The 27,690-nt window shown below is 39.3% G+C and overlaps 2 protein-coding genes and 1 long non-coding RNA gene across 10 annotated transcripts; 2 read left to right on the forward strand and 1 right to left on the reverse strand.

Moving 5' to 3' along the window:
* Window positions 1–35: 35 nt before the first annotated feature.
* On the forward strand, window positions 36–9,619 carry LOC112553571 (very long-chain acyl-CoA synthetase-like). 2 transcript variants are annotated; one of them, XM_025220891.1, is made up of 12 exons: window positions 36–159; window positions 2,109–2,234; window positions 2,533–2,782; window positions 3,467–3,577; window positions 3,957–4,172; window positions 4,614–4,772; window positions 5,029–5,153; window positions 6,179–6,370; window positions 7,411–7,510; window positions 8,189–8,402; window positions 8,667–8,764; window positions 8,919–9,619. In XM_025220891.1, exons 2-12 carry the CDS (start codon window positions 2,124–2,126, stop codon window positions 9,227–9,229), a joined length of 1,887 nt encoding a protein of 628 aa, XP_025076676.1. In that variant the 5' UTR covers window positions 36–159; window positions 2,109–2,123; the 3' UTR covers window positions 9,230–9,619. The 2 variants fall into 2 exon arrangements, with proteins under 2 accessions (XP_025076676.1, XP_025076677.1); XM_025220892.1 differs by lacking the exon at window positions 36–159 and adding an exon at window positions 1,522–1,663.
* Window positions 9,620–10,281: 662 nt separating this feature from the next.
* Window positions 10,282–21,597, forward strand: LOC112553568 (very long-chain acyl-CoA synthetase-like). 7 transcript variants are annotated; one of them, XM_025220883.1, is made up of 13 exons: window positions 10,282–10,492; window positions 11,228–11,303; window positions 12,446–12,574; window positions 13,442–13,691; window positions 14,378–14,488; window positions 14,861–15,076; window positions 15,849–16,007; window positions 16,268–16,392; window positions 16,943–17,134; window positions 18,299–18,398; window positions 19,032–19,245; window positions 19,494–19,591; window positions 19,742–21,597. In XM_025220883.1, exons 3-13 carry the CDS (start codon window positions 12,461–12,463, stop codon window positions 20,050–20,052), a joined length of 1,890 nt encoding a protein of 629 aa, XP_025076668.1. In that variant the 5' UTR covers window positions 10,282–10,492; window positions 11,228–11,303; window positions 12,446–12,460; the 3' UTR covers window positions 20,053–21,597. The 7 variants fall into 7 exon arrangements, with proteins under 7 accessions (XP_025076668.1, XP_025076671.1, XP_025076666.1 ...); XM_025220885.1 differs by lacking the exon at window positions 10,282–10,492 and adding an exon at window positions 10,555–10,787 and having other exon boundaries at window positions 11,205–11,303; XM_025220882.1 differs by lacking the exon at window positions 10,282–10,492 and adding an exon at window positions 10,555–10,787.
* LOC112553577 lies at window positions 15,311–26,918 on the reverse strand. The gene is made up of 3 exons (XR_003097072.1): window positions 26,357–26,918; window positions 15,837–16,032; window positions 15,311–15,655 (listed from the first exon to the last, which is right to left on the reverse strand). It is a non-coding gene; the product is annotated as an uncharacterized LOC112553577 (long non-coding RNA).
* Between the last annotated feature and the right edge of the window lie 772 nt (window positions 26,919–27,690).

Here is a 27,690-nt window from a genome sequence, read left to right on the forward strand (position 1 = left end):
TTTACAGTCTCCACTCTCAACTCCTTGTCTCACAACCCGTTATCTCACCAGCCCCGCGAATCGTCCCGGAAACAGTTATAGCAGACGACGCAGTCTACCTAGTCGAGACGCAAGTTCAAAGATCGGTTGAAACCTGCTTACCTCACTCCGCGGTTCCAGGTAGATATTGTCAGTTTCTTTTGCCTATAATTTTGATCTGACTCTTGAAAAAAACATTAAGATGAACAGTGTTTACTGTATCATTCGTTACCACAGGGTCTGCTGAATGCAACAAGTGGCAGTATGTGAAGTTGAGCCTGAAAGTCGAGAATCTTTCATTGAGATGTTACTGAAGTAAAGCACTGTAGTAACACACTGCAATGCCTGTGGATTAATTATAAGGTACATTCCCCCTCTCCTCATATACATTAACCAGTCTGAAGATTTGTTACAGAACAGATTTCCATCAGTCCTTAATATTTTCTTACCCTGCTACGTATGTTGTGCCGGCTTTCAAAGGCCCCGCAATTCTATTTGCCTAAGGCCCCGCATTCTATTATCGCAGGCTCTGCTGGTAGTACACCAAAGTCTGCTGGATTTGATCACAGTTTGAAAAAAATATAATAATCTTAATACGCATAAACCCTTAACTAGTTATAGTTTCAAATATTTTGTCGATAAAGCATACTGGCAAGTTATTAATTCAAACTGTACACAGATAGATGAGCTGTCAGATAATCAAAAGAAAAAAGGAAATAAACATTAGATTGACAGTTAAGTTACGCATTACACGCCCATTGAATTAAATAACTGTAATATAGGCATGAAATATATATATATACTATATTGAAATTCAACTGAGTATATCTTAATATTTCTTTCTTAAACACCTTAATACTCTTATTAACTAACAATGCTTTCATGATGTAAGCTTTGTGTTCGCTAATTCAAAGATTTTTAAAAAGTGGAGCATGAAACAGTTGAAACAAGTAGAAACACGCGTAACAAAATTACATCACGTTCTCAAACTCGGAGCGAACCTTTTCCACCTTCTATGATGCAAAAAGTGAGGCAGGCGTGTACTACCTTAATTTGAACTCCGCTCCTGGCTGTCCCTCTATCTCCCCCCTCCACTTCCCTCCCTTCCCCACTGGCTAGGTGTGGACTCTGGACACCTGCGAATGGCACCTTCAAGATAATTAACTCGCTTTGATGCTCGCATACGATGGAACTTTACTGTCAAACTGAGAAACTCGCGCGATTACCGTGCAAGTGCTGAGATTTACTGCCAGTGTACTTAATGCTATGCAAACAATTAATATTTCCCCCTGACATTACTCATCGTTAACACACACAGCAGACCATCTCTATTCCTCCCTCGATCGATGCTTACATCAAGTTTGCTGCCTGGTTCGTCTACTGTAAGGGTAGAATTCGTCCTGTCTGCAGGTCTGGACGCTGGTTGATAGCTTCAGAAACAAGATGCTATATTTGTAGTTAGTCCCATGGCAACATGCACTTGTCATATGTATGGCCCCTGATCAGTTAAGCGATAAAATGTGGGGACAGGTGATGAACAACACTGGATTAAGCAGAACAAGAAGACGAAACTAAATATTTTCCGTTCCTTGCTGGAAAAAAAATAATAGGACTTGCCGAAAAAGCAACCCCGACACAAACCAGGGTGAGATTTTGAGCAGTTTGCTATGAAGGGAGTTATCTCTCGTGAATGAGTTTAAACCCTTGTGTGTTTAAAGCACGACTAACACTCTAATATTGCCGTGCCATAATGTAAAAAGCTAAGGTTTTTAGATACTATGGATTAACTTTTGAACTTTAGATGGGTGATCATCTACAGCATGACTCATCATGATACTACAACCTGACCTGCTGCTTCTAGCAAAGGAGGGGATTTGATGGAGACCCCAGCCACCTCATCATCCCCATTGAACATCTATGACAACGGGGAAAATAAACTAACATTGTCGTTATTGTTGAAATTATTTCCTTTGCTTTGTTTTCCCCTTTTCTGTGATCAGCACACTGATCAGTTGTCATGGTGGTACGGCCAATCCTGGTGGTGAAATAAGTGATGATGATGATCATGATAATAATTATTATTAATACAGAAAGTCGGAGCTAAGATGCCAGGAACTCTGAACAAGGTGCTGCTAGGAGCAGGTGCCGCGGGTGTGGGAGTAGCCGCCTGGCAGACAACATTCCCATGGATCAAGTATGATGTTCAGATGATGAAGGTAATTATTACATTAATTTATAGAGGTATTATTAACTTATCTACACCCCTTCATACATCCCTTCATCCATTCCTTTACGTTCTACTTGTGTACCTCATATTTATGTTGTTCAGTGTGCCTTCATAACCTTACTGTCGATTGCCTCTTATCTTTCATTTATTAATATTGGTCTGCGCAGAGAGTGCGACCTAGCTTGGTCATGATGCTGCGCATTATGTTCCTATTATTATTACTACCACTACCACCACTACCACTACCACTACTACTACTGAGTGATGAGAATGATTTGTTGTTTCAGTTTCAGCAGCATATGAATAAAATGCGCCAAGAAGCCCTGAGCAGCTTCTTGATTGACAAATTTGAGACCCATGCAGACAAGCAGCCCAAGAAGGCAATGCTCATTTTTGAGGACTCTGTGTATACTTACGAGTTTATGGAGCTCCAGGCCAACCGTGTGGCCAATGCAGTGCGATGTCTTGGACTCAGCTTTGGGGACACAGTCGCCATGATGATCCACAATGAGCCAGCTTTTGTCTGGACATTTTTGGGTAAGTTCATGAGAACGGTGAATAATAATAATAAATCAGCACATTTGTAAAGCACACTTACAAAGTGGGGATAAATATGTTTCACATACAGGTAATGAGCACACACCTTTATTAGTGGATACCTTTATACATGAACATAGTATATGGCACCCTCACAAACATGCATGCAAAAGACACAACACATGCTCATGCATAACTGCTCATGCATAACTGCACACACACATTGGCGTGGTGGAGGGAACAGAAGTACCAGGAGAAAACCATTGACAGTCAGCCTTGTAGACAGTCACATCGAAAAAGAGGTATTTTAAAGCCAGAGGAAAAAAGCTCACATTTCAATGACTATTTTGAAATCAAATGAAGCGGAAATTTAGAGAGCTAGATAATTAAAATACATTAAAATTAGTATAAGACATACAAGTAATGTGAGACATAAAGATTTTGCATGTTTTGTTCAGCAGTCTTGAATTTCTGGATAATCAAGAACTTTTTGCCTTGTATGTCTAGTGTAATTTATATCATCTGTGAAGTAACTACCACCTTAAAAGGAAAGAAAGCCAGATGTACATTTTGCAGTATTAAAAGGACATATTTGCATAATTATATGACTGTGCAGAAAGTGCAACTAATGAAGTAATTGTATATTACAAAAAGAACATGGTCATTATTTTCTTCCTTGAACAGGATTGCAAAAAATAGGAATCTCAGTGGCACTCATCAACATCAATCTACGCACAAAACCCTTGGTATATTCCATATTAGCATCGGATCCCAAAGCTATCTTCGTGGGACCTGGTAAGGATTGTAAAAATTGAGAGCCTTTTTTTTTTCTTTCTATTTATTGCTTGGTTTTGGCTCTCAGACTTATTTATCTCAAGATCTAGAGATTACTATTATTGTTATCAGACCTTTTAAAAACACCTCAGTACAAAGATTACATTTACACACTACATTAGCCCATTAGCAACATTTAACAATACATTGCTATATTCCATTGTCATAACCCACTTGCCTAGCAGCGGTCTTGGTTAATGAGGTTAATGAGAATGTATTAGTGATTAAATGATATATGCTTAGGCTAGAAGCCTAAGAATTCTAACAGCACAAAACTAAAGTGAGGTTCTATTTTTTTGGATGGACAAATGAACACATTGCAGTACCTTTTGTGTCTTAGGGTTTGACCTGCTTCATGCAGTCAGTGATGTACTGGAGGACCTACAGGGTCTCCCCATTTACATCCAGGGGTGTACAGGACATGAGGTGCCACTGGGAATGAATGATTTTGACTTTCTCATGGCACAGTCTTTACCTGTGAGGACTGATCGAAGTGTGAGAAAAAACATGAACAAGGAGTCTACTCTCTGTTACATCTACACATCAGGAACAACGGGTATCTTAAAAAAAAAGAAAATAGAAAATTAGTTTTTAATATAATATTCAAGACAAAAATTCAAGAAAATAACCAAAAGCTGCTCCTGTGATCTCTCATGGACACTTGAGCTTTACTTGAATTTCTTTTTATAATTTTCAAAACAGAAGCTAAAATAATGAGACTGATGTGAATTGAGTCAAGGGATATTATTATTAAACTTGTTGAATCCAGTGATGCAATGGCATGCATCCAGATTCATTCTTACAGATATGGACCTGTGAATGCATGTTTCAGCTTGAATAAAACCATATTTCCACTGGTGTCTAGTAGAAGGGGCTTAAATCTAATTTATCAATGATGTTGAAGGATATCATAAAATGATGATTGTGGTCACAGATTTATAACTGCATTTATTACTTGTAATATTCTTTTTTTATACCTATGCGCTCATATTTGCAGGTCTTCCAAAGCCGGTATTTGTCAGTCAGGGCAAGGGTTCTGGATTGTCAATTGGTTTGCAAGGAGTCACAATGTCAGCAGACGATGTTGTGTACACATGCCTTCCTTTGTACCATGCTGCCGGCGGTGGCATTGGTCTGTTTGGTGTTATAGAGAGAGGTACAGTAATGCCTTAAACATGTGCCTGTGAGAAATGAAAGAAGATGTGAATGTGGTTGTACATGAATATTGCAAGCATGAGGTTAGGTTTGATCTGCATCTTCTGAGTAATAAGTTTTCCCACAGTTATGCCTGGAAACATAAATTTAGAGTTGCTTTACATTTTCAAGTGTTAATTAGTAAATGAAAATTGTATCTACAATCACATATGTATGCCTGCATGTGTATATTCTACTACATGTTTGTGTATTCACAGGGGCCACAATGATTTTGGCACAAAAGTTCTCTGCAAGACATTTCTGGCCTGACTGCCAGAAGCATGGTGCTACAGTTGTTCAGTACATTGGAGAGATCTTAAGATATGTGTTAGCACAGCCTCCGGTTAGAATTTAGTTTTTAATATTTGCTATATAACACGTACTTACACTTTATTAACTTTACCAGGTGTCCTGACTATTACAAGGTTGTTAATAAACCAAATCAATGCTCTGGACTGTGGGCGTCTCACTGAACGGCCACTCTTGACCAACTGCATAATGTTTTATTAAAAGAGCTCAGGAAATTTTTGGTCTGGTTCATTGGCTCTGCCACACACACACAGTTAGTTGTTGTCACCTCTTTAACCTGCCCGCCTTCTGGTTGATTTATTGACTTCTTAGTTGTTTACCTGAGTTGCGCTCTCGCTTCAGTACACAGAGGGTTTTGATTGTTACCATCATCACAGGGCTTCTACTAAGGCTAAATTCTTTGTCGTCCCAGGGACCCCTTCTTCAGATTTTTAAGGGGTCCCTGTTCTTAGCCCAAATTTGAAGGGGACCCCATTGACGAAAATTGAAGGGGTCCTCCGAACTTTTAATGCGTACTGTACGCAATTTTTTGCGTATGCAGAAGCCCTAAATGATCTAGAGCAGACCTGGTCAAAGGCCGTCCCGCGGGCCGCATCCGGCCCGCCTCCTGTCTCTGACCGATCCGCCCGCTGGCCAGCCCGCCAGTATATATACTATATATGCAGTATTGGGTAAAACTGAGTTAACTATATTAGTCCGGACCTCTAAACCCATCTCAATTTCTCATGCGGCCCCTGGGGAAAATCAATTGCCTACCCCTGATCTAGAGGGAGTGTCTTGAGACTAGCTATGAGCCCAGGGTCTCTCACTTTTTCTACGGAGCCTTATATAGCAGTTGATGGTGGATGGACATAGCAGAATCCCTGACTTCACTGACAAGGGCAGTAATTCGTTTGGTTAAAGAACAGTTGTAGTCATAATAGTCAAATCATTTAGTATCAAAGAAAGAAACTTTACAAGAAAAATTTATTTATGGCAATGTCCTTGCTCACTTTGCGCATCTAATAAGGAATTTTCTTTCGTTAATAATTTTGATCCTTTTTCTCTTTCTTTGTCTAGAATGAACTGGACTGTGTACACAATGTTAGGGCAGCAATAGGAAATGGTCTTTGCAAAGACGTTTTCACGGCATTCCAGGAGAGATTCAGAATTCCTTTTGTTTGCGAATTGTATGGTGCGACAGAAGGTGTGGGACTTATCTTCAACATTGCCAACAAACCGGGGGCCATTGGACGGCTGTCCCCACTACTGGTTAGTTTACAAAGATTTTCTGTGCATTTTGGTGCCGCAGAAAAGGTCTTCTCACTTCTACTTCATTTTCTTCCATAATGATTATCAAACAAACTACACACTCATTCTAAGATGAGACAAGAATTTATGTGAGCAGTCTTAATGGCCCTGGTTAATAATTTCATCGTCCACTACTAGGGGACAAACAATTACTGTTCTCGGACCAGGTGACAAATTTTGAGAGACGCATATATACAGTGTGCGTGCATGCAGTTGTATTCGCCACGAGTCAACTGACCTTTCACCTCACTCCTTGATGTTTGACTGTGACCCATGTCCCTGTTGTTTATTTTGGTATCGACTGCAACGATCAGGGGAAGGAACATCTCACGAAATACACCAACGCTGTGAAGAAGCTATTGAAGGGTTTTTTTTCCGCCTGGATGCTGCAGCCTCCAACAATTGTGAAAGATGTCACCTTCGACACAAGCAGGCGGAACTCTGGGAAAAAGACGTGTAGCACGTGCTGCGCCAGCCCAGCATGGACATACCGGTGTACGTCATCCGGAAAGAGGGTGCTACTTCGTAACATGCTGTTACCCTGGGTGGTAGATGAGGCAGATCGACAAGAAGGTGCCACAGATCACTCACACGGTCGGTGGCAAAGTGGACTGTGCTGTTCGCAAAGAAATCATGATGGCATAGCAATAAACTACCTGGATCGCTAGGTGTTGTGTTGTCGAGAGGAGTGGGAGGCTGTACAACCACCCTCACCTCTCTTTTTACAAGTGTACGCTCTAAGTGCTTCGGATTGAGGTTGTTACTGTAGGTAGAGTACACAGTGTGCTACTTATCTATGTCGTTTTTGACCCTAGTTTGACTTCTTCACACCACCTACTCTGTTGTATGAAGCTCCTTGAGCTTGCCCATTGGGGAGGGATATTTTGATCACTATAAAAGCGAACTTTTATTTCTATTTATTTGCTATTCTTCGTTGTATTTATCACACTGAAACTACGGCTACCCGGCCTCCCCTCTAAATAATGATTTTTCTATGTCAGAACAAAACTGATCCAACCCCAAAAGAGTTGGTCAAGTTTGATTATGCAACAGCTCAACCAATCAGAGATAAAAATGGACATTGCATCAAAGTCAAAATTGGTGAGTACTCAATTTCTGTTTGTTAGTGAGACAAAGTTCATTTATACTCGCAATTTTTAGCTGTTTGTGGTTTTGTGGGGAGGGGGGGAAGGTTTTGTTTACTTTTTGGTTGTCATTAAAAGGATGTGACATTGCATTGCATTGTTTTGCTGCCGTCATTACCATTGGACCCTTGCATACCTTGTCCCTGTAATTAAGGGGGACTATATGGATAGACGCGAAAGCTGACAAGGCTCGCCACTCACACAGGTTTTGGACGATAATGAGCAGATCCTGCACAAGACGACCAGCCTAGTCTTAAGCCAGTTCTTCCATAACCCACACATGTTCAGTTTTTGTTATTCTCTTTTGTGAAAAACATTGTATTGCACAAAAAGAGTTTAGGGTCACTTTGATGTAGTGTATCATTACAGTCTCTGACATCGATCATAGTAAAATGGGACTTTACACATAAAATGTAAACGGATTTTTGTTCAAATGAGTTTTGTTATCACAAATAAAATATTTTTACATCATAAGAAAATTCACTTTCCTTAAAGAACCATTTCCTACACAGCACTGTTGAGTTATTAAAAGTGTGTAGTTGTCAACATTAGTAATGTGTTGGAATGACTTATTTGTTTATCCTTTTAAAGTTTGAATATCATTATTTCACATAATGGTCATTGATGTTGGCAGGTGAACCTGGTCTGTTTTTGAGTAAAATTCCAGATGAGATGCGCCAAGGAAAGGATACTGTAAGAGTATACAAGGCATCAGAAGAAGCCAATGAAAAAAAGCTTGTTAGGAATGCTTTTGCTGATGGTGATTTATATTTTAACTTTGGGGATGTGTTGTACCTAGACAAGGACTACTTCTTGTACTTCCACGACAGAATCGGTGACACATTCAGGTAAGACAGATATATTTAGTATGTAAAAAGGAATAGCTTACATACTTGGGTGTATGTCTGTGTCATGAGGGGCATGAAGGTAGAAGTGAAGTTCATGAGATGATAAGTGATAAGATGAAAATGACATTATGCAAAAAGTTGAGTTAACCGGTCAATCTAGTAGCCTTTTAAATATATACTCAACCAAATACATATATTTAGCACAGCTTTTATTTAATGAATGAAAGGAAATTGAATATTTATGAGCCATATTTACATTTTCAGATGGAAAGGGGAAAACGTATCCACAACTGAGGTGTCAAATGTTCTTTCTTTGCTTTCTTTCATCGGTGATGCTAATGTGTATGGTGTTCAAGTACCAGGTATCTTCTGAATACATTGTTTTTTCCAATAAGTAGGAAAGAGTTTCCAGGTCTAAAATTCTAGGGTTTTTTTCTTTTCACTGTATTTTCTTCTTTCTTTCTAACAGTAATTTTCTGACAGCAACAAAGAATTTGATATTTGAATATTTTTCAGGTCATGATGGGCGTGCAGGAATGGCTGCAATCACTCTCAAAGAAGGCAATAAAATAACAGAGGCACAGCTGAAGCAGCTGTACCAGCTGTGTGAAGATGACCTGGCAAGCTATGCTCGCCCCTTATTCATTCGTATTTTAAGCCAGTCAGTGCTGTCAGTCACCTTCAAACATCAGAAATACGACCTTGTGCAAGAAGGTTATGACCTAACAAAGGTCACTGACCCTCTATACTACCATAATTCCTCAGCACAGACATACAGCCCACTGACTGCTCAAGTGTTGTCTACATTTCTACAGTCACGGCTCTGAATGTGAATTCTTCAGCCTAATACCTGTGTAATATGTCTCTGAAGGTGTGAACAAGAGGAGATGATAAATTAACTTTCCTGTTCTCTTTTATAATGTAAGAAAAATGGTGAGTGTTGTTAGGGAGATGCTCAGGGTACCACATAACCAGACTAAGGGACTAATCAATGATGCTGATGCTGATTATTTTGGTAACAGTACTATTGTAAGGCTGCTGTTGTGATAAAACTGTATACTTTTGTGATTGAATGTTCTTTAACACACTTAGTGCTCTCATACCATGCTTTGAAGATCACAATAATCAGTCCAGGTATGGACAATAATCAGACAATATCTAAATAGTTTAAAAGGGACGCACACAGTATACTCTGTGGATAAAATTGTGAACAAGAGGAAGTACAAAATTTGCTTTTCTTTTCATAATTTGTGAGAAATGGCAGGAGTTGAAGTTGTGATTCTCAGTGTGTATGGGGGACAAAGGGAATATTCATTGATGAGGATGATTTCGAAGATGATGACTTTGCTAAGATAACACATCGCATAGATGCTGTTTTGTTTGTTCGTACCAGTATTATGGCAATTGCTTGAGGTCATTTCGAAATATGAGGGGAGAGGGAGTGGGGAAGAAATTGGAGTACCCAGAGAAAACCACCGATGAACAGGTATCATAATTAGGCTAGATATGAACCAAAAGCCTTTCTCCACAGTGGTGACGACCAAGTGTTTTAACCACTATGCTACCAGTGGCCCTTTCTGCCCTCCATCCTAAGGAGGCTATTGTGCCATGGGTGGCCGGCTGTGTAGCAGGACAGTGCTGCTGAGCTCCACCTGTGAAATTGGATGCACCCCACTTCTTCTCGCTGCAGCCATTTTCATCTCCTCTCGGCTAGAACAAACTCCACTGACTAATCGGCCTTACTATCCATGCTAGCCTCTATCACTCACACATCACAAAATTATAAAATTTACATATTTGCTAGTTTGGATGACGTCAGTGGATGGTGTCGAACAAGCTGATGCATCTATAAGAACCATCATGGGTTCAAGGTCTAGGGTCTGAATACTCCTGCTGGTGGATTGGACACACAAACACTCACAGGGTTGAGAAAACTGGAGTAGTCAGAAAGCAACCAGTGTTGGTCAGTCCTGAACCTGCGAGCAAGGAGTCAGTAATCAAGCCTAGAGAGTAAACAAGCACAGACAAGAGTGTTGGTAGAATGTGACGGATGGCGCTGATCTTACGGAACTCACAACAGACAGACAGCAGTAAGTTGATTATCTACGGTCATGTCAAGAGTGATAATGAATCTCATATTCCTGACAGATGAGGTAAGGGTGATGTTGGTGTTGCCCACCTTGATGTGATTGGCAGACTGGCGAGCGATGATTGATGTCTTCTTCTCGAGCATAGAAGGGCTTCCGTTTTATCATCGTTGAGTTTAAGTTTGTTTACATCCAGTCCTTATACAGCTTCTGTATGGTGCTGGTAGCAAAGTGACTCAGCCGGTGGAGTGGAGCAGGACAGTTGCATATCGTCAGCATATGATTGATGAGAAACATGGTGAGACTGGATGCTTGATGAAAGTGGTTTTGTGTACAAAGTTAACAGAATGGGGACAAGTACTGAGCCTTGGGGGACCCAACAAGAAAGTGGAGTAGGGCGACATGTTTTATTTGGTTTGGTGCCTCACTTTGTCTTCGGCTGCCATAGTTTATCAACGCCCGATTAGTGTTCGTTGTTTTCACCAATAATTTCATAATTTATTAGCACATAAACTCTCAGTTGATGGCTTCACTACAAAGATCACAATCTATCTTATGTCCAGATAAGAACACTCTTATGCCTTGAACAGGTACTTAAATTTGTAAGCTTTAAATATTTGTGAACATTGAAATGCAGGAATATTTTGTACTTTATGAGATTATAATAAGCAGATGGTTTCAGCTGAAGCAAATATTTTGCATTTATTCTCTCAAGTAAACAAATCGTCCTGGAAACAGCTCTAGCAGAGGACGCAGTCTACTTAGTCGGGACGCAAGTTCAAAGAAACCTTCTTACCTCACTCCGCGGTTCCAGGTAGATATTGTCAGTTCATTTTTCCTGATATATATATATCTCTGACTCTTTCAGGAAATTTCAGGAGCGGATGGTTAAAAAAATTCACAGTTAAAAAAAGTATATTAATCTTAATGCGCATAAACCCTTAACAAGCCAATTTCAAATATTTGTCAATAAGACATACTAACAATTTCTCAATTCAAACTGTATACAAACAGACGAACTTTTGAGTAATAAAAAGAAAACTTTATATTTGACAGTTGAATTAAGCCCACTGAATTAAATAACTTCAATAGCCAAGAAAATTATAGACATATATTACTGAAATTCAACTGAGCATATCTTAACATTTTTTTAAACACTTTAATGCTTTTATTAACTGGTAATGTTATCGTGACATTAACTTTGCGTCCTTGGTTCAAATCTTTTTTTTTTAAAAAAGTCGAGCATAAATGAATTGGCATAACCAAGAAGAAACAGGCGTAACAAAATCATGTCGCGTTCTCGTCCATGAACTCGGAATGTGGAGTGACATTTTTCCGGCTTGTATGGTGCAAAAAGTGAGGCAGACGTGAGGTACTTACTACCTTAGAACTCCTGGCTGTCCCTCTATCCTCCCCCTCCACTTCCCTCCCTTCCCCATTGGCTAGGTGTGGACTGTGGACACCTGCGGAGCGGCACCTTCAAGACAATTAACTCACTTTGATGCTCGCATAGATGGAACTTTCCTGTCAAACTGAGAAACTCGCGTGATTACCGTGCAGGTGGTAAGATTTACTGCAAGTGTACTTAATACTATGCAAACAATTAATATTTCACCCTGACATTATTCATCGTTAACACACACACAGCAGACCGTCTCAGCTCCTCCCTTGATGATTACATCCAGTTGACTGCCTGGTTTGTCTAAGGGTAGAATTCGTCCTGTCTGCGAGGTCCGGATGCTGCTTGATAGCGTCAGAAACAAGAAATAGACTAACATTGCCATTATCGTTCTATCATGCAAATTATATTTTTCGTTTTATGCTTGCCCCCTTTTTATTTGCGATCATAACACTGACCAGAGTCATGGAGGTGGTAGTGGGACTGGTGAGTGGTGGAAGTGTGGTGAGGATGATGGTTACAGAAGGCCTGAGCTAAGATGATGATGATAATTACAGAAAGTCAGAACTAAAATGCCAGGAATGCTGGACAAGGTGGTGATAGGAGCAGCAGGTGCTGCAGGTGTGGGAGTAGTTGCCTGGCAGACAACATTCCCATGGATCAAGTATGATATTCAGCTCATGAAGGTAATTATTAAATTAATTTATAGAGGTATTATTAAATTATCTTGAACATATTAAGTCCTTTTATGAAATCATAGAACAATTTTTATTATAGACTTATGGCCTCTTAGCACTCAGTTGTATGTTTCTTCTGATTTCAAAATGTAAAATATATTCTTCCTAAATCCATAAAGATACAAAACTGTGTTGTTTTTATTTTAAAGAAAATTGTGCTAAGGTCAGTACTAGCAATAATTTTCTAGTCCCACAGTGAATATCCCATCACTATTTTAGAGATATTAGCCTGTAAGCATCATCATGCAAATAAATCACTATTGTCGACAGATAGGATGCCAGCTGTCCAATTGGCTGCAGCGTTAGTAGTATAAACATATCCATTAACATTCCTCATGTCAGAGTTTTGGTCTCTTTTTGCATGGAAATGTTTGCATGATTGTATCTTGAGTTCCAAATAGTTTGTGTGTGTGTGAGAAATACGGGGAGAGGAACATTTATTCAGATTTTGTACTTCAGTACAACTGTAATGAGTGCAGCTTACTGATTTGAAAAAAATAATCATTCTTTTAGTCTATTAACTTTAATTTCAACTTCTGGTTTTGATTTTAGTGTTATTGTACAAGTCTGATAGTGCTAATGTTGACATGTTAGTGTATTAGTATGCATGCACCAAACAGGTCACTTCTAAGTCTTCGGCTCAAAAAAGTTGTACAGGTCAAATATATCCCGTCATTTTAAAAAGGCTGAAGATCTTTTCTTGCAGACATATGCAGTTCTCTTACCCCTCTCCAGTACTCGGACAGAAAAACCAAATATGTCCACATATTTGTGTGCAAACATTTGAGCAGTCAAGATGGTTTCTTGTTGTTTCAGTTAGGGAAGCGTATGAATAAAATGCGCCAGGAATCCATGAAAAGCTTCTTGATTGACAAATTTGAGACCCATGCAGACAAGCAGCCCAAGAAGGCAATGCTCATTTTTGAGGACTCTGTGTATACTTATGAGTTTATGGAGCTCCAGGCCAACCGTGTGGCCAATGCAGTACGATGTCTTGGACTCGGCTTTGGTGACACAGTCGCCATGATGATCCACAATGAGCCAGCTTTTATATGGACATTTTTGGGTAAGTTCACAAGAAAAGTAAGAAATAATACACGCCTTTATAGTGTATAGGCCTCAAGTGTACCTTCATACACAAACATGTACACAACAACCACACATGAATGAATACACACCACACAATATACAGGATACATATGCATACATGTACACACGGTCATGCATGATTGCACACACACATACACACACCTCATGGAGGAAACTGAAGTACCAGAAGAAAACCATGCGAAGTCAGCCTTGTAAACAGGTGTCACATCCAGAAAGAGACAAAGGGGGAAAAACAAATCCCTGTTTCTTGATTACTTTGAAGTAAAATTAAGCTAAAAATTCGAAAAAAAGGAAGTTTAATTAAGAGAAAGATAATTGGAATACATAAAAAGTAGTATAAGACATTCTATGATGCATACAAATTTTGCATGACCTTTTCAACAGTCTTCGACTTCTGGATAATCAAGAACTTTCTGCTTTGTGTGTCTAGAGTAATTTATATCATCTGCCACCTTAAAAGGAAAGAAAACCAAATTAACTTTTTACAGCATTAGTGTATACTGCCATATTTGTATAATTATATGACTGTGCAGATACCTATGCTAATATATTCATGGTAAGAATTCATAAAGTGCAATTAATACAATAATTGTGTATTATAAAAAGAACATGTTTGTCACTATTTTTTCCCCAATTGAACAGGAATGCAGAAGCTTGGGATCTCAGTGGCATTCATCAACTTCAATCTAAGCACAAAACCCTTGATACATTCCATATTAGCATCGGATCCCAAAGCTTTCTTTGTTGGACATGGTAAGGATTGTTGAAACTGAGGGCCTTTTCTGCTTCTTTTTATTTATTACCTGGTTTTGCTTCTTAGACTTAATTGGCTCAAGTTCTATTATTGTTATCAGACCTTTTACAAACCCCTCACTACATACATTACATTTATACTTACTACATTTACTTCAGGGGTTAGATGGGACAACATTCAACAATGTATTGCATTATCCAACTTGTCTAGCAGCAGAATGAGTTAGTAAGGTTAATGAGAGCGTATTAGTGATTAAATGGTATTTGCTTAGGCTAGCACTGTAAAAATTAGGATAGCACAAAACTAAAATGAGAAGTTATCTGTTCACTGTGTGGCAAATAAACACATTGCAATGCCTTTTTGTCTCTTAGGGTTTGACCTGCTTCATGCAGTCAGTGATGTACTGGATGACCTACAGGGTCTCCCCATTTACATCCAGGGGTGTACTGGACATGAGGTGCCACTGGGAATGAATGATTTTGATTCTCTTATGGCACAGTCTTTACCTGTGAGGACTGATCGAAGTGTGAGAAAAAACTTGAACAAGGAGTCTATTCTTTGCTACATCTACACGTCAGGAACAACGGGTATCTTAAAAAAGAAACTAGAGAATAGGGAATCTTACTTTGTTACAACTCACTTTTCAGGTTTCTCTTTTAGAAATGTTTGATTTGGATGTCAGTTTGTAATATATGTGCCTGTACATGCAAGATCATTACTTATGACGGTGAGCGGTTGTACAGTGGATAAGTATGACTTTGACCTAAGACTTGAACATTCAGCACTTCATTACAATGTTTAAACAGGCACATCCACAAGACTTTTTCTTTCCTCTTTTATTGATCTTAGTCAATATTTACCACAATATATAATCCACCGTCTAGATATATAATCCACAGTCCCGGAAGAGGAAGCTATACCTGCACCAACTTAATCTGCACAAACATATCTGTATGTCTCACACAATGTCTTCTCAAGACAGACCATCGCCAGTTGGAAAACATGGTCAGTTTTTTTTTCAGAGGCCAAGCTGCCTCATCCTGAATTTTTTGTTTCCCTGGTCCTTCTTTGATGCTTGACCAAGAATAAGAGAAAGGCAGCTGTGAACGCATGTTTCAGCCTGAATACAACCATATTTGCATTGATGTCTTGAAGACACAGAAAATCTGTAAAAATAACAACTGTAGTTATTGACCACTATGACCAGAGAAAACTGAAAGGTGATAGTGAATAAAATCAAATTTATCATTTATCAATGATGGTGACATAACAACATGATGATTGTGATCACAGCCTTACAACTGCATTATTATTTGTAATATTCTTTTTTTAAATATGGATACTCACTTATATTTGTAGGTCTTCCAAAGCCGGTATATATCCGTCATAGCAAGAGCTTTGGTGTATCAGTTATGATGCAAGCAGTCAACTTTTCAACAGAAGATATTTTGTACACATGCCTTCCTTTGTACCATGGTGCCGGTGGTGCCATTGGTCTGTTTGGTGTTATAGAGAGAGGTACGGTGAAGCCTGAAATGTGTGCCTGTGAGAAATGAAGGAAGTTGTGAATATGGTTTGGCATGAATATTTGTTAGTATGTGTGCACATTTGGTCATGCACCTTCTGAGTTTTCCTAGTTATACCTGAAAACATAAATATACAGCTGCAGAGAAAACGGGCTTTATATTTTCAAATGTTAATTAGTCAATGGCGTTCTTGCAATCATATATATGCCTGCATGTGTATATTGATGTGTAAATATGTTTCTGTTTCCACAGGGGCCACAATGATTTTGGCACAAAAGTTCTCTTCAAGGCATTTCTGGCCTGACTGCCGGAAGCATGGTGCTACAGTGATTCAGTACATTGGAGAGATCTTAAGATATGTGTTAACACAGCCTCCGGTTAGAGTTTAATTTTTTTTAATTACCCATTTAATACATACACTTTATCAGCTTTACCATATGTCCTATTAGAAGGTTGTTAATAAACCAAATCACTGCCTGCAATGTGGGGCTAGGTAATTAGTGGCCATGGCCACTGCGGTCCTCACTGAACCCAGGTACACCCACTCTTGACCGCTGCGTGAGGTTTTATTAAAAGAGGTCAGCAAATTTTTGGTTTGGTTTATTGGCAATGCAACAGGCACGTTTAGTTGCCATCACATTTTTTTAGTCTGTCCGCCTTCTGGTGCTTTTGATAAGAAAGTTGAGTAATTCTTCTATTTTCTTTGATTTAATATTTTTTTAGTCTCGGCATGTGAACAGTAAACTTGTAATACAGAATTTCTAAACAGTACTGTTATCAAAATTGATATTTAGTGTTTAGCAGCAGCTGATCAGCTTAATTGTTTACCTAATATTAACTTTCTCACAAAATTAGATTATTATTTTCAAAGATAATGCTGTGTGAATTAGTTTATTAAATTATGTACTTTTTATGTATTTTGTCTAGAATGAACTGGACTGTGTGCACAATGTTAGGGCAGCAATAGGAAATGGTCTTTGCAAGGACATTTTCATGGCATTCCAGGAGCGATTCAAAATTCCATTTGTGTGTGAATTCTTTGGAGCGACAGAAGGTGTGAAACTTATCTACAACATCGCCAACAAACCTGGGGCCGTTGGACGACTGTCCCCACTATTGGTCAGTTTACAAAGATTTTCTGTGTAGTTTGATGATTAGAAAGTGTTCACATTTATTTGGAGTTATCTGTTGAGACATACAGCACACTTTGTCTACATTGAACATGATCTTTCATTCCTTCATTTGTTCTTTGACGGGTACAAGCGACGCATGGATGGATACGCCAGCTGACAAGGTCCGCCTCTGTTTTTGGACTAAGTGATGACTTATGCAGCCACTTCATGCTTCAGTTATTTGGACCAACTTCTTGGCATCCCGCCGAGCCTTAATTATTAGTTATGACAACAAGAACATGGGCGTGAGGACGTGCACGTGGCTAATGTGACAATCAACACAGTAGTCATACCAGCAAGCATGATACTGCAGCCAGTCAACAAGTTTCAGTGTGAGGTGCAATGGGTATGACTAAATCGGCACCAAGCTGTGTTGAAGCACTGACATTTTCTCGCGGTCTTTGATTGTGGAACAGAAGTCACGCGCCAGAAACATTTTTAGCAGCCATCCAGATAATTTTGCAACGGGCAAAACTAGTGTTGGGGGATTTCACACATGTGAAACACAAAATAAATCCAACAGATGACACGACATTTAAAGAACGTACAGGCAAAGCCCTTGTTACATATCAATATCTCGTAGAAGAGAAGTTTCCACATACATCTGGTATCTCTTAATGACTTAAAATTCATTGTGTTTTCCGGCACATTTGATGAACAGATGGAAAGAGTGGGGAGAAACGGTACAAGTGCACACTGTCGAGTCACGAACTTGTATTACTCGACTGCGGGCAGACGATTTTTTTTCCAGTTAACTACTAAAACGAGGCACGAGACTACAAAGCTTCCGGTTTAGTCACATTCTTTGTTTAGGCTCGCCGAGACTAATATCAGATCACTTCGCAAGAGGCTATGAGTTGGTCTTGGCAGACAGACAGCAGTCCACCTATACACGTCCATGGTGGAGTCCACAGTCTGCTGCACATGCACCTACTTCAAGTTGTCACCTAATTTTGACTTCACACCTCCTGCTGTGATTTTTGAAGTGGCTTGAGCTGGCCCATAGGGGAGGGATATGGCGCTATATAAGCTAACACTTATTTCTAGTTGTTTGTTGGTTTGTTTTTTTGTAGTATTTATCGCTTACTGCATTTAATGTTTTTTATGTCAGAGTAAAATTGAGCCATTCCCCAATGTGTTGGTCAAGTTTGATTATGCCACAGCTCAACCAATCAGAGATAAAAATGGACATTGCATTAAAGTCAAAATTGGTGAGTACTCAATCCCTGTTTGTTAATGTGGAAAACTTCATTTTTTTTTATAAATCAAATCGTGACATAGTGTGAATAGTTTTTTGAAACTACAAAAGCAACCAGCATTTATATATAGCAAGATAAGTGAATAGAAATGTCCAAAGCTGCTGCAGAAATCTGTTCTTATTGACTGTATAGCTGATGAACAAACAAGGTAGTCATATTCCCACAACATATCAATGTTACCTATAATAAAACCACACATAAAAAAGATGTGGGGATGTGAGCATTTGTTTGTGCAGAATCAAGGATATAATTGATGTTTTGTTGTGGGAGTAGCAGAGGAACAAAAATTGATGTGTAATTATTGTAATAATTCATTTTGAGATTTACCAATGTTTGAACAACTTGCAGGCTTGAAGGTTGTGGTCTTCACTTTTTTTTGTGTGAAATCATGTAGACATTCTTCTTGCCACTCTTATAGTTGATTTATTTTCCTTAAAGAACCATTTTCTACAAAAAGGTGAAGACCTGATGAATTGTTAGAAGTGTGCAGTTGTCAGCATTAGTAATGTGTTGGAATGACTTATCTGGTTTTCCTTTTACAGTTTGAATATCATTATTTTACATAATGGTCATTGATGTTGGCAGGCGAACCTGGTCTGCTTTTGAGTAAAATTCCAGATGAGATGCGCCAAGGAAAGGATACTGTAAGATTATACAAAGCATCAGATGAAGCCAATGAAAAAAAGCTTGTTAGGAATGCTTTTGCTGATGGTGATTTATATTTTAACTTTGGGGATGTGTTATACCTAGACAAGGACTACTTCTTGTACTTCCACGACAGAATCGGTGACACATTCAGGTAAGACAGATATATTTAGTATGTAAAAAGAATAACTTATATGTGTGTAGTATGTGTGCGTAATGAGGTGTGTGAAGGCAGAGGTTAAGTTTATGAGACGGGATGAGGAGAAAGTGATAACATAAAATATGGCATCATGTCAGTCTAATAGCCTTTTACATATTTAGATGATCAACAAAATACATAACACCTTTCACTATGTAAATGAAGGGGAATGTAATGCTTATTAGCTATATTTACATTTTCAGATGGAAAGGGGAAAACGTATCCACAACAGAGGTGTCAAATGTTCTATGCTTACTTCCTTTCATCAGCGATGCTAATGTGTATGGTGTTCAAGTACCAGGTATCCTCTGAATACATTGTTTTTCCAATAAAGAGTTTTCAGGTCTGCAATTCTAGATTTTTTTTTCTTTTCATTGTACTTTTATTTTCTTTCTTTGTAACAACAATTTTCTGACACCAACAAAGAAATTGACATTTGAACATTTTTCAGGTCATGATGGGCGTGCAGGAATGGCTGCAATCACTCTCAAAGAAGGTGATAACATAACAGAGGCACAGCTGAAGCAGCTGTACCAGCTGTGTGAAGATGACCTGGCAAGCTATGCTCGCCCATTATTCTTGCGTATTTTAAGCCAGTCAGTCCTGACAGGCACCTTTAAACATCAGAAATACGACCTTGTCCAAGAAGGTTATGACCTAATAAAGGTCACAGACCCTCTATACTACCATAATTCCTCAGCACAGACATACAGCCCATTGACTGCTGAAGTGTTGCCTACATTTCTACAGTCACGGCTCTGAACATGAGTTCTTCAGCCTGATACCAGTTTAATATGTCTCCGAAGGTGTGAACAAGAGGAAATGATAAATTAACTTTTTTTTCTTTTATAATCTAAGAGAAATGGTGAAATTAAGTTGTTAGGGAGATATACAGCCAAACTAAGGGACTGATCAATGATGATAATGACGCTGATAAAAACTTCATTATGATAATCTTGAGCTCTTGATAATGATTTTACTTTTAACCAAACACATACACATCATAGACTTTAATTAATTTTTTTGTTGCTGCATTTTTTTAAGACTTTGCATTCCTGCAGTGAGGGTGCTTTCATGTTTTTGGTAAAACTGTTATTGTGACAAAACTTCCTATTTTGGGGACTGAATATTCTTTTGGATGTTTAATGCTCTACACATTGTACACATGATCACAATAATCAGTTGATATACAGTATAAACAGATTGAAGGGACACACATAGTAGAGTGGTTAGAAAGACATCAAGTTATTTTTCTTTAAATCATGTTATTAAAAAGTTATTTTGGATTGTTAGGCAGATCATTTACACATTACAAGCACTGTATTTGTTAGTTCATAGATTAATTTTGATATAATTTTTAATATATTGGTGGTTGTGGCACAGGAGCTGTTGCACTGTATGTCATTGGTCCAGATGTTGGTTTTGGGACTTTTCTTTCAGTATGTGACTCAATTTGTTATGAGTTGACAGTTGTGTTCTGGGTATTTCACACACACTCCAGTTTCATCTGCCCTGTACTTGACAGAGACAGAGAGAGAGAGACAGACAAAGAGAGAGAAATGTACAAAAGTGGTGGTTAAGAAAAGGTCTCATGATTCATTGTGGCCAGACCTTGATAATAATCAGCATACAACTAAGAGTTTTGTTTCCCTTTCATAGGAAATTTTTTTCTTTCGAAATTAAGTGCAACACATGATCAAAAGAGGGAAAGAAACCGGCCAAGAAGAGAAAAAAAGTCTCTTGCACTTTTACGTAAATAGGACAAATTTGATCTCTTTTCATAGAATAATAGCACTGTGTAAGCAATTTTTGTCCATTAAAAAAATTCAGTTTTTTTATATTTAAGCTATTGTTTCAAAAGTCACATAGATTACACTTTTAGAGAGTTTAGGGGCTCATATTTTTATTTTCAGTATGAGTTAAATGTACCTTTACATTAGACTTTCTCTCCCTATTTATAATCCCTGTTTATTTAAGTTTATCTGAATAGCTGAGTTTGTTTTGTGTAGGTCATTAATGTTTTAGGTTTTTATTATTGGTTGGTGCAGAGAGTGCAACATGATCTTAATGTTAAATTAAATGTCCTTTCTGAATTAGTATTTGTCATAAAATTATCAGCTTGGATTTAACTGAGCTGAGCTGCTAAATGTTTAGTAAAATGCTTAACATACAAGTTGAAGTAATTGTAAGAATTATTTCCCATTACAGATTTGTCACTCCAAATACATCAAGAGAAAATCTCTTCCTTTAAGTGAATTTTTTTACATGCATATTTGTCACTAAATTCTAGACAATCGATGGCAGGGAGCAGCAGCTAGTTACAGATCATCACTAACAAGCTTGCAATCAGCACAAGCGCACATGGGTTGGAGATCAGCATGAACAAGAATAAAATAATGATGAACAATAATATTGAAACAATACTGGAAATTGAAGACCACAAGGGAAAGTTGTTGGTGGGATTATCGTGTACAATGGGAGATAAGCGAGATTGTATGCTAACAGCATGTGTCTCCCTTGAATTGTTTCTGAGGTAAAGTTCTCACCTTTGACAAGCGTGGATGGTTAACTGATAAGCTGACATTTTCTTAGTTCTTCTTATTGAAACTAGCACAAATCACAATGCGGGTTGCATAATTTTGTTTCCTTAATGCTATTTTTTTATATTTTATTTTGTCCCCTATTTTTGTCGTAAACCTTGAACGATGATTTACGTGAGACGTTTGACTATTTCCCGACACACGTTCAACCACTCGATTGCTCCACGAACTTGTATTATTATTGTATTATACACGTCCATGATCGCTCGATACTTTCGGTGAAATTTTTTAAAATCATTTACCGTGCGACGAGTGACTCTCACGCATGCGCAGCCTATGTTCAGTCGGTCAATCATGCGAGACATCCGCGCTCCTTACACTAGGGTTCAAAATCTTTGAAGTAATCCTGTGAATCAATCGCCCGCTGTCGAGTCTGTTTCCAGTCTTCTTCAGATTTATCGGAAATGCAGTGATGATGATGATAATGATAGCAATTGTTAGAGTGGCTGACCTCATAATATGAGGGAAACGTATTCCATCAGGGTAGACCGTGACGTGTGCGTGGCTCTCGCGAATGATGGAAGGACTCAGTCGTGCTGCAGTTGGTCCAGATGGGCTCGACCCTTGTCAGAGCAAACTAATTCATCCTGACAGCTCATAGGTTTTCCAGGGACGCACCGAGCTGTGGGCATCACAGCAGAATGTCTGCAAGTCGGGGGGAGGTCACAGAGTTCGAACGTGCCCGACACATGGAAGCAGCCCCAGCACTTCCGGTGACCTCGAAGGTTGGCGGTTAATGTAACACAGCTTATGTAAAGATACGTCAGGAATGTACTCAAATTTGTTTACGTTGTGAAGGCTTCAGCCAGAAGGAGAAATGGAATCATATGTTGACTGGGTGTTGGTGTGTACACACGTGACCTCAAAACGTTGATGTCTTTCTGTGCATGGACGGTGTTTGGAGGCGTGGATCTCGAGGTGGGCAAGGGATAAAGGTGAAGGGGAAGCGGGTAGTGGGTAGCCAAGTCGTTAGAGCAATGGTTATCAAAGTATTTCGGACCGCGGACTCTAAAAGAGAGAGGAGACGGGCACCGCCCTTACAATAAAACTGGTTCGAGAAAAGTGAGGTTCTCTAACATCTCACCCCTCAAGCGACATCACTTGTAAGTTTTTAGGTCGGAAACATATCTTACCGTTATAATCACGTGACCTTGCTGCGCGAAGTAGACTGTCTTGTTACATTTGATATGTTTTTAAAGTCTCTCGTCAAAGTCCCACCTTCTTCTAAAGAAAGTTACCATCAGCTTGCAGTCATGACAGAAACCCTTTATCGGTCTCAGGGAGTCTCCAGATACACGTCCATCAGAGAATTGGCTACCATGTCTGGTATGCTGTATCTGCTCTTTGAGATGTGAAGATAAGCGAGAGCCACCCAGCCCACGCAGGGGATGCGATTTGGGTTGTAACCGAGTGGCCAAGCTTATCTCTCGTAATGAGGGAGGTCTTGAAGCCCGGGGTGGATGATGCGACATAGTCCGCATTTATCTGCTGGTTGGTCCCTTTCAACTGTTGTGAATAGCATGTGGTCTTCGTTATCTTCGCAGGTAACTGTTATAGGTGTGCACATGACAAGGGCGTTGACTTGTCTGTGAGTGAGGGAGCAGGTGAGTGAGTGTGATTCAGGGATAAACAGCGTTTATCTTTAGGAGAGAATGAGGAAGTATTGCATGGGACGTTTGAGCTAGCGAGTGTTTTCATTGAGTGTCGGTACGTGAGCTTGAGAAAGTAAATAAGAGAGAGATGTAGGGGATCTTCCCTCTTTAAAAAAAAATCAAACAGGTTGTAGGTCATCTCTTCATCAAAAGTTTCATGAAAAGTTTTCATCTTGTTGAATGGCCCGCAATCGCACTGCGCCAACGATTTGTAATCACATTTGTAATAACAATGCCATCAGTTGTCTCAAGCAGACAGCATCCCATACACAAACCGATAGCTCCACAAACTTTAAAAACACACTTACACTGCATACACAGAGAAAGGGAGAACGAGTGAGAAAGATATCGTGTCAGACAGTGTTTCCTGTCACTGTGCTCCCAGCTATCAAATGGGATTCTAATCTCAGACTGCCAATACCCGGAATCTTTCCTCAGACTTCCCACCCCACCCTGCCCAACGCCACCCACTCTGTCGGCATCTTGGAAAAGGCCACAAGAATCAGCGGAACTGTTAGAGCAGATAGATGCTGCTTATCTATCATCGTCCGAACACCGCCAGTAAACACACAGCCTCGGGTGCCGACAAGAACGGGAGGAAGGGAGAGGTTTTGTATTTGCAAGGTTCATGAAGAATCTTTACTGTTACACGTATGTATAATAAAGTAACCGTTATCACTGAGGTTTATAGAGTGTGTGTAGGAAAGAGAGTGTTAAAGATCGAGTGTCGAGGTCAAGGTGCGTACCCGAGAGATATGCATTCTTAAAGTTCGTGGAGTTTGCATACCAAAGAGATGTTTATAGCAAAGATTTAGAGGATGAATACCAGAAAGACATTTACTGTTAAAGGTAAGTGCAAGTGCGACTTTTATTATCGAGGTTTGTAGAGAAAGCATATCGGAGAGAATGCATGTGTTGACATATGCGATGATGTACTGCTTTAAACAGTTTAAAACAAATTAGACAAATATGAAGGAGTCTGCTCTTTGTGCTACAAGCTCCATCTAACATGAGTATGAAGTGCAAAGGAATATCACTCTTTATCCCTCAGTCCCTAAATCTCTCTTGTTCTCTCACTCACTAACTCTCTCTCTCTCGATTTTAATGAAAGAGAGGTTCAATCCAGTGAACACAGGTCCTGTCAAATTTTCCGCTCGTCGGACACTAAGTAAGAAATAAAACCTGTGCATATAATTAGACGAATAAGAACAAAATTACTGATGACCTTTCTCTTGGGAGAGAAGCCATACAAAGACTTATTTATATACAGGCCGCGAGAAGAAAATGGTTTGAGAGCTGTACAAATTAAAACATTAAAAGTTGACTTTTTCCCTCTTTCCGTTAAGGGGCCTAGGGTTTCGTTGATTGAGACAGTAGGGACATGCTTATATTGGAACGTCCAGATGATGGCGTTCATCTGATGCCTCCTGGAAAACAGACAGGTGAAAATTGGAGTTCAGTTCTCAAAGCTCTCCTGCTTTGTCATTGCACACACTTGCTGATGTAGTTGTATTCGAAGGGAATAGATGTTTTACACAAAGCCAGCAGCTAAAGCTATATCACGACAAAAGCAACCACATGCAGAGAAAGAACGGTAACTGAGACGAGATGTGAACCCAGGACAACCAATCCTCACTGTACTGGTGGCTAATATTTGCACCACCCAACCACCTGCATGTAGTGGGAGGACGGATGAAGATAATTCATATTTACTCAGAGAAGAAACACGAACACGCGATGAACACACCTGACTTGATGAACATGCATTTACTTAAAGGAAACACACACGATGAAGGCGTCTTTACAGAGGAACACATACACTTTGTGGACGAGGGCTCTTTTGTGGACTTTTTTGAAAATACTCTGGCAAGGAGTGCACAGCCTGCCTTAACCATTTATCAAATCACTTGACGTTTAATTTATCTCCTCCAACCACGTTTTAGAAAGAGCAGATAATTACAATCAGAAGAATATTTCATCTGGTTACAGATGCTTCAGACTATCGTTGTCGGCTTTTAACAGACGGTTGATGATAGTTGGTTTCACCGCCGGCACTGATTGCACAGACTGTGAATACATTGTGATTCCTGCTGTACACCGTCTGGAACACAACGGCACCACACTCACCCACAGTGAGCTCTGCCATTTAGGAGACAATATAGTGTTGGTGCTGCAGACTCCACAAAAGCCATGCTGGAGTCCAGTCGTGTGGGTATTACATTCATCGGCTCGCTATTAACCATTCTTCTGGCAGTTATGTCAACGCTTCTGTGCATTTTGCAGCATCATAACATGTCACAGTTTTGCGTCTTTGAAACGTTATTGAAGGAAGGAACTATTTTATTACTCTGCTTGTATCATTATTCTGCTTGTATCACCCTAACCCATCATGATGACCATATGCAGCACTTCTGTCCTGAAGTAAAATGTATACAAAGTGAATTATTTACAGCATGGAGACATATCATATCAGGGTAGAAGGGACCGTTCAAACATTACTACACTGTTATTCTGTTGACATTGAAGCACAGTTATGGCCAGAGAAAGTATGAAAAATAGAGTGTATTTATGAGAGAAGGAGAGAGATAGAGAGAGTGTGTGCTCGTGTTTGTGTATGCTTGTGTGTGTATATGTATATGTATGTGTGTCGGTGGTGGTGGGATAGAAAATCATTTTATTTGACGGGGTTTGACAACCCTAGTAGAATATTAGACTTATTCCCAGAGATGGAGGACAAGAGCAAGAGAGAAGGAACTGCTTCTAAAACTTTCCGTTGTAACTTCCTAACTTCGCGAAACAAAGTTTTGTACTTACCCTGGCATCATTGGGTAGTTATCGTTGTCCCGTGAGCCATCATAGGACTAAATTCTGATAACCATTGACAGTCACTGGCACGCAGCGAGCAGGTCACCCCATGTGGCCCTCCCTCGACAATCAAATACTCTGGTGGGACAGCAGTAAGCAGTCGACATTGCGCGCGCGCCTGACCCCGAGGTCGAGTTGTCTCTGTGGAAGACAGAAGCGACGCCATTGTAATCTTATTTTTACAAAGCCACTACACTTCCGGAAACTATCTCAATGCCACAGTTTGGGGCAACAGGGATGACAGCGGCTCACAGACACAGAGACCAAGGGCGGATCTGGTGAATATTTGACTCCAGGATCGTAGTTATTGATGACAGCCTCATGCCCCGTGAATAGGACGTAAGGTTAACAAATGGAATGTGAAGTGTTTATGACACGATAAACCGATACTTGCGCTTCTTTCGACAGAAATAATTACCTTTAAAGAAAGAAAAGTATAACAAGATTATTATATAAATATCGTCTTTTCATCCCAAGATATCCCCAGTTTTGGATCATGTACTCTTTTTATTTCTCCACCTCGCCTTAACTATTGTGTTGTAAGAATGATAGCGAGATAAAATGTTGGGGTTGTATAAATATATATATTCTTGATATAAACATTTCTCTATATATTATAATGTATAAAAAGATACATTTACACATACATGCATTTGTACATGGTCCCAACGAAAGGGACGCCCAAAACCGGTTCCGATGGCGTGGTGTAGCTGCGGCCCTATCGTCCACTGGGAGACACTAGGAACAAGAAGAAGAAGCTTATGTACAGACACGTATATACACATATGTGCATGCACTTACACATGTAATAATAAATAATAAACATGTGATTTATATTGCGCATAATCATGCTCACGAAGGAGCATGTCCTCAGCGCTTAGGACAACTAGGAGACATGGACAGAATAGGAATGACAGAAAGAGAAACAACTAGGCAGACAGTTAATAACAGACAACCATAGAAGACACAAAAAGGAATCAGGGAACAAACAAGAAGGATGGAGTATGTCATAAGTCTGTAGAAGATGATGACTAGTCAATTGACTTACATCACATCTATTGACAGCTTAGTTGATTGGTGTGTGTATACTCTCTACATATTTACATACACATATACAATCACAAATACATTATGCGCAGTCAGACCCTCCTGTCATCTTACAATTTTCTAATTAGAATAAGTAAAATTCAGATATTAAAACAATTCCTTGATTCAAGCATATTGTATTAAATGTATAAAAATGTGGACGCACAAACACGTTATATTTATATCATGTAAATACG

Source organism: Pomacea canaliculata, linkage group LG13, assembly GCF_003073045.1.
Source record: "Pomacea canaliculata isolate SZHN2017 linkage group LG13, ASM307304v1, whole genome shotgun sequence".
NCBI lineage: Eukaryota > Metazoa > Mollusca > Gastropoda > Architaenioglossa > Ampullariidae > Pomacea > Pomacea canaliculata.